This window comes from Rhagoletis zephyria, unplaced genomic scaffold (assembly GCF_001687245.7).
Source record: "Rhagoletis zephyria isolate East Lansing unplaced genomic scaffold, Rhagoletis_zephyria_1.1 Rzeph_scaffold_29772, whole genome shotgun sequence".
NCBI lineage: Eukaryota > Metazoa > Arthropoda > Insecta > Diptera > Tephritidae > Rhagoletis > Rhagoletis zephyria.
Genome location: NW_016186829.1, coordinates 1 through 4224, shown reverse-complemented (window position 1 = coordinate 4224; position 4224 = coordinate 1). Strand labels below are relative to the sequence as shown.

Genomic DNA, 4224 nt, shown 5'->3' with positions numbered 1-4224 from the left:
GTAAACTTACGAGCTTTACGAGGTTTACGAGGCTTTTACAAGTTTAAGGGAAGACCCCTATTCTATCGGTCTTGCTACCGCATGACCGTGACGAAGACGTTGCTTCTCTCTCTTTGAATCCAGAGCAAACTTGATATGAGTTTACGTATTTCTACGGTATGCTACGTACACGTTCGTGGGTAACCGCACTCTAAACACTACTGAAATGATTGTCAAAGTCATGCTGTCAAATAAGAAAAAAGAAAACACACAAATGAGATGAGATCTTCGTGCGCTTGGATATTTTGTTTCTTTTAAGCAGATTTTCAATTAATAATTTGCTAATACGTGAAAAACTGTTCACGGAAAAAGGTAATATCTTCATACTTAAAATCAATTGATAAAAACGCACAGAGCATAGGCTACACATGAGTGTGAGCGGCTATCGAAAGATGTGAGCTGCAAAGTTTAGAATTCTAACTACATAGCTATGCATTTGTGAAATTTGTTTGTTTATACATTCATATACGTAATTATTATATTAGACGTTTGCATTCGCATATGTAAGTACTTGTGTTAATGCACTAGAAAGATATATCTTTGTTCGTGAGTGTATTACGCATATAATTTTTACAAAAAGAATTGGGATTCATTTAATGTATCCATGTAGTAATGTTCGATATTTATCGATTTAATTCATTGCATGTAAAATCGAAATTGGGATATATCGGGCTGAACAATATCCTTATCGGAAAAATCGATGGTGAAACTCCTACTCTCAATTGAATAGAATAGCCGTGTTTTATTTGTCCAGAAATTTAAGCTATTAGCTTATTTTGTATGGAGGACTTACCCAACATAATTATATTGGCTTATGAAAAGCTATCTTGGCTTGTATATTGAACAAGAGGCATTGCCATTCAGCATCAGAAATTTTCTCCTTCAGCCAATCAGAAAGAGGCAAAAACTTACTTTGACACTATTTGCAGTCAAACAACTGTCAAAATTAGGCTATCATAGGAAATAAGCTGATTTCGTTTTATTTGACCAAGATTTAGCTATTTGCTTGTGATGGTTGAATAAAACATGCCTAATATTAGAACTGCCTATCAACTCACCTAATTGTGTTATTTCCGTCTTGATATTTACTGAGGATTAAAACGGCATGCCGGTCGACTTAAGCGGTTTGTCAAACTTAAGAGCTAAATAAATCACACAAGCTGCTGATTGAACCTACTTAGTATTTTCCCATGCACTTTTTTGAAGATGAATAATAAATTTCAACTTAAATATCGATATTGCGGGTAAAGTATCGTTGTCTTCGATATATCGACCTTGGAATATCGATCTAAAAAATGGATTGTCTCGCCATGCAATATCGATATTCAGAATAATCGATACGATATCGAACATTCCTAGCTCCATGGGCAGGGATGTTATTTACATCAGCTGACTAGGGATGTCGGCATTATTCAATAATTATTGGCAGCTGCGGTTTGACACTCCTTACCGCAGAACTCCACAGGCAAACATCGATGGCCTACCAACTGTCATTTTGACGAGCAATGTGATTGCAAGTTTTTGTGTGTGGGCACTTTGATGTCTTGAAATAAGCATTTGCCGCATGACGCCACCAGACAACATTCTCTCAATTTCGGTGTTTAAAAACATTTAAATCTTTAAAAAACTTGCTGAATAATTTCCTAAAACGTAATAATAAATAATCCAATAAGGAACAGACTTTTATTTTAATTTAATATAAAAATTTCATCGATGTTACCACCAGCACGCTTTCTTTCAAATGAAAATATGGCTGTCAAACTATCGAATTGCCTGCAATAGATGTCAAGCAATAAGCGCTGACATATATTGCAGCACATGAGAAATAGGCGGTCTCCATTGGAAATATATTTTGTGACATAGTTTTCACGACATCAGTGTTTTCCTGTGGAGACAGGGCCTTACAAAAGGTTGCATTTACGAAGGACAAAGAAAGGGGACCATGAAATCCCTTGGTGGGAGGATGGTAGTAGAAAACTACGCAAATTAGGCAATTAGTTATGAAATTTCTTTTGTAAATTCGAATATATTTGCACGAAATTTAGCGGACACTGTTTGCGTATTTGTACAACGATTTTGAGGTGTAATTGTTAAGTATAATTTTTGTTTTTTTCCCGAGTGGACAACAGAAAACAAAAATTAAGGGGAATTGTATAACATTTAATGATTGGGCCCAAATATTTTTGCGAATTGTAGGCGTTATAGTGATTCAATCTTCTTCCCCATATTTTATATTTCTTCCCCATGTATTATATTTAGGTTTTTCTAATGAAAGAAATCGGATGAAATTTAACGTTTACGCCCATAAAAGTGGAGGGCGTGGCAATTATCCCATCTTTACCATATTTCATAATTCTTTATCCCTAAGAAAAATTATAGCACATGTAAAGTTTGAGCGAAATCGGTGCACGCCAACTATTTTTTCCACCTGGCTCCATATAGTCGAAACACTGCATCGTAACGGGAACGGGCCACTAAGCAGAATACTTATGAATTACTACTGCCATTGAAAGAATGCACAAAGCAACCCCGGTAGTCTCTTCATTAAATTCTCTAAAGTTTCTTCCAAAAATTAGCTCTGATCCAATATTTTTGTGTGAAATCCTGTAAAAAGGTCAAACAGCAAACTTTCTCTCTGAAGTGAGAGTAAAATGTGGCCAACCACCAAAAAGTACGGGAACAAACAAGCATTTTTCCTGTAAAAGCTTCAAACAGCTTATCGCTTGACCCCTTTCATGATTTTACTAGAAGAAAAAGTTCTTGCAAGTTCATTCATTCTTTACGCAACTCTCCAAAAATTGCTCTCATTTACAGGATTTTGGAGTACGGGAAAATGTTTTCTGTAACTTCCTGCAAGTTCGTGTAAAAACGTGTATGTTCATGGAGTACTGGATCAGAGCTATAATAGCAACATTTGCAAAACAAACTTAGCGGCTCTCTGGAATATCTACGCGAATGCTTCGAAATTTTCAGAGTGTATTCATACTTTTAATCAAGATCAGTCAGGTGCCCGTCGTACGTCGCTAAATAAGCTTTATTCCATTCCAGTATAGTACCAAGAATAGAAGAAATAAGCAAAAATACAAACTCGGTGTCGGGGTTGTCCCAAATTCTGTGCCATCTCCTCTCTCCATTAAAGTAAACGTGTTTCATGCTATACAATATCAGGGTTGCCTATGTAGCTAAAAAAAAAACTAATTAACCGATTATAGCGTTATTTGGGAAGCCGGAAGGATAGGTATGTACATTAGGGTGTGTCAGCAAAAAAAAGTTGCGGTTTTTCCACCGGAAGTATAAAATGTATTATATATTTTAAAACTGCCGCTAAAATATTTGGGAAAAATATTAATATTTACGTGAGCTGGACCGAAACCAATTCTTTTGAATTTTTTGACGAACAAATCTAATTATTTTGATTCCGTCGTTAAGTCTTTTACCACCATACCATGATAATAACATTACCAGGTAAAATCATTGATTGAAATCATACATGTGTATGTACATATTCTCATTTTCAATCTCAAACAACANAAAAAAAATCATGGCCGACGACTTGAGAGAATGATTTTACCTTGTGATTTTTGAGAAAAAACATGTTTTTAAAAGTTACTTTTATTTATAAAAATCTCGATTTTTGGATGTATTTTCAAATGGGTCGAGCTCACGTAAATCTTAATATTGCTACGAAATCTTTTGGCGGAACTATTAAAATGCTGTAATACTAAATTTAATATATAGTAATGTATGTACATTAAATTAAAATTTAAAATTCGATCAAACTGCAAAATAAACTTTCTCCCAACTATGTATTATTTCAGGTTCTCAACCAGTCGATATGGAAATAAATAGGATGGATAATTCACGCAAACCAATGCTGGAGGGTCTGAAGGAGCTTTATCAGCTGCTAGATAAAAAGTCACTATCTCAGGCACACTTTCTCTTCCTGGCCGTTTATGTTGTCGCTCTACTCACCGGATTTATACCACAAAATTTTTTTGTGAACCAATTAAAAAGTTTGTTTCCTTTGGAATCTTGGTCAACATTTCACAAGAAAAATGTGGAGATTTGTTGTGGTCAGCCGCCTACATATGAATACGATTCCCCGCATGAGACTTACTTCCATGAAAGATTCATTTCAAATGTTAAAGCTGAACAAGATGATGCTTTGAAGTCTGTGCTTACGGC

At 35.2% G+C, this 4224-nt stretch overlaps 1 protein-coding gene across 1 annotated transcript; it reads left to right on the top strand.

Moving 5' to 3' along the window:
* Positions 1-427: 427 nt before the first annotated feature.
* Positions 428-4220, top strand: LOC108382966 (protein nutcracker-like; the record flags this gene model as incomplete). The annotated part of the gene is made up of 2 exons (XM_017639337.1): positions 428-445; positions 3858-4220. A coding segment is annotated over exon 2 (346 nt), but the record flags the coding sequence as incomplete, so codon positions are not given.
* Positions 4221-4224: the final 4 nt, after the last annotated feature.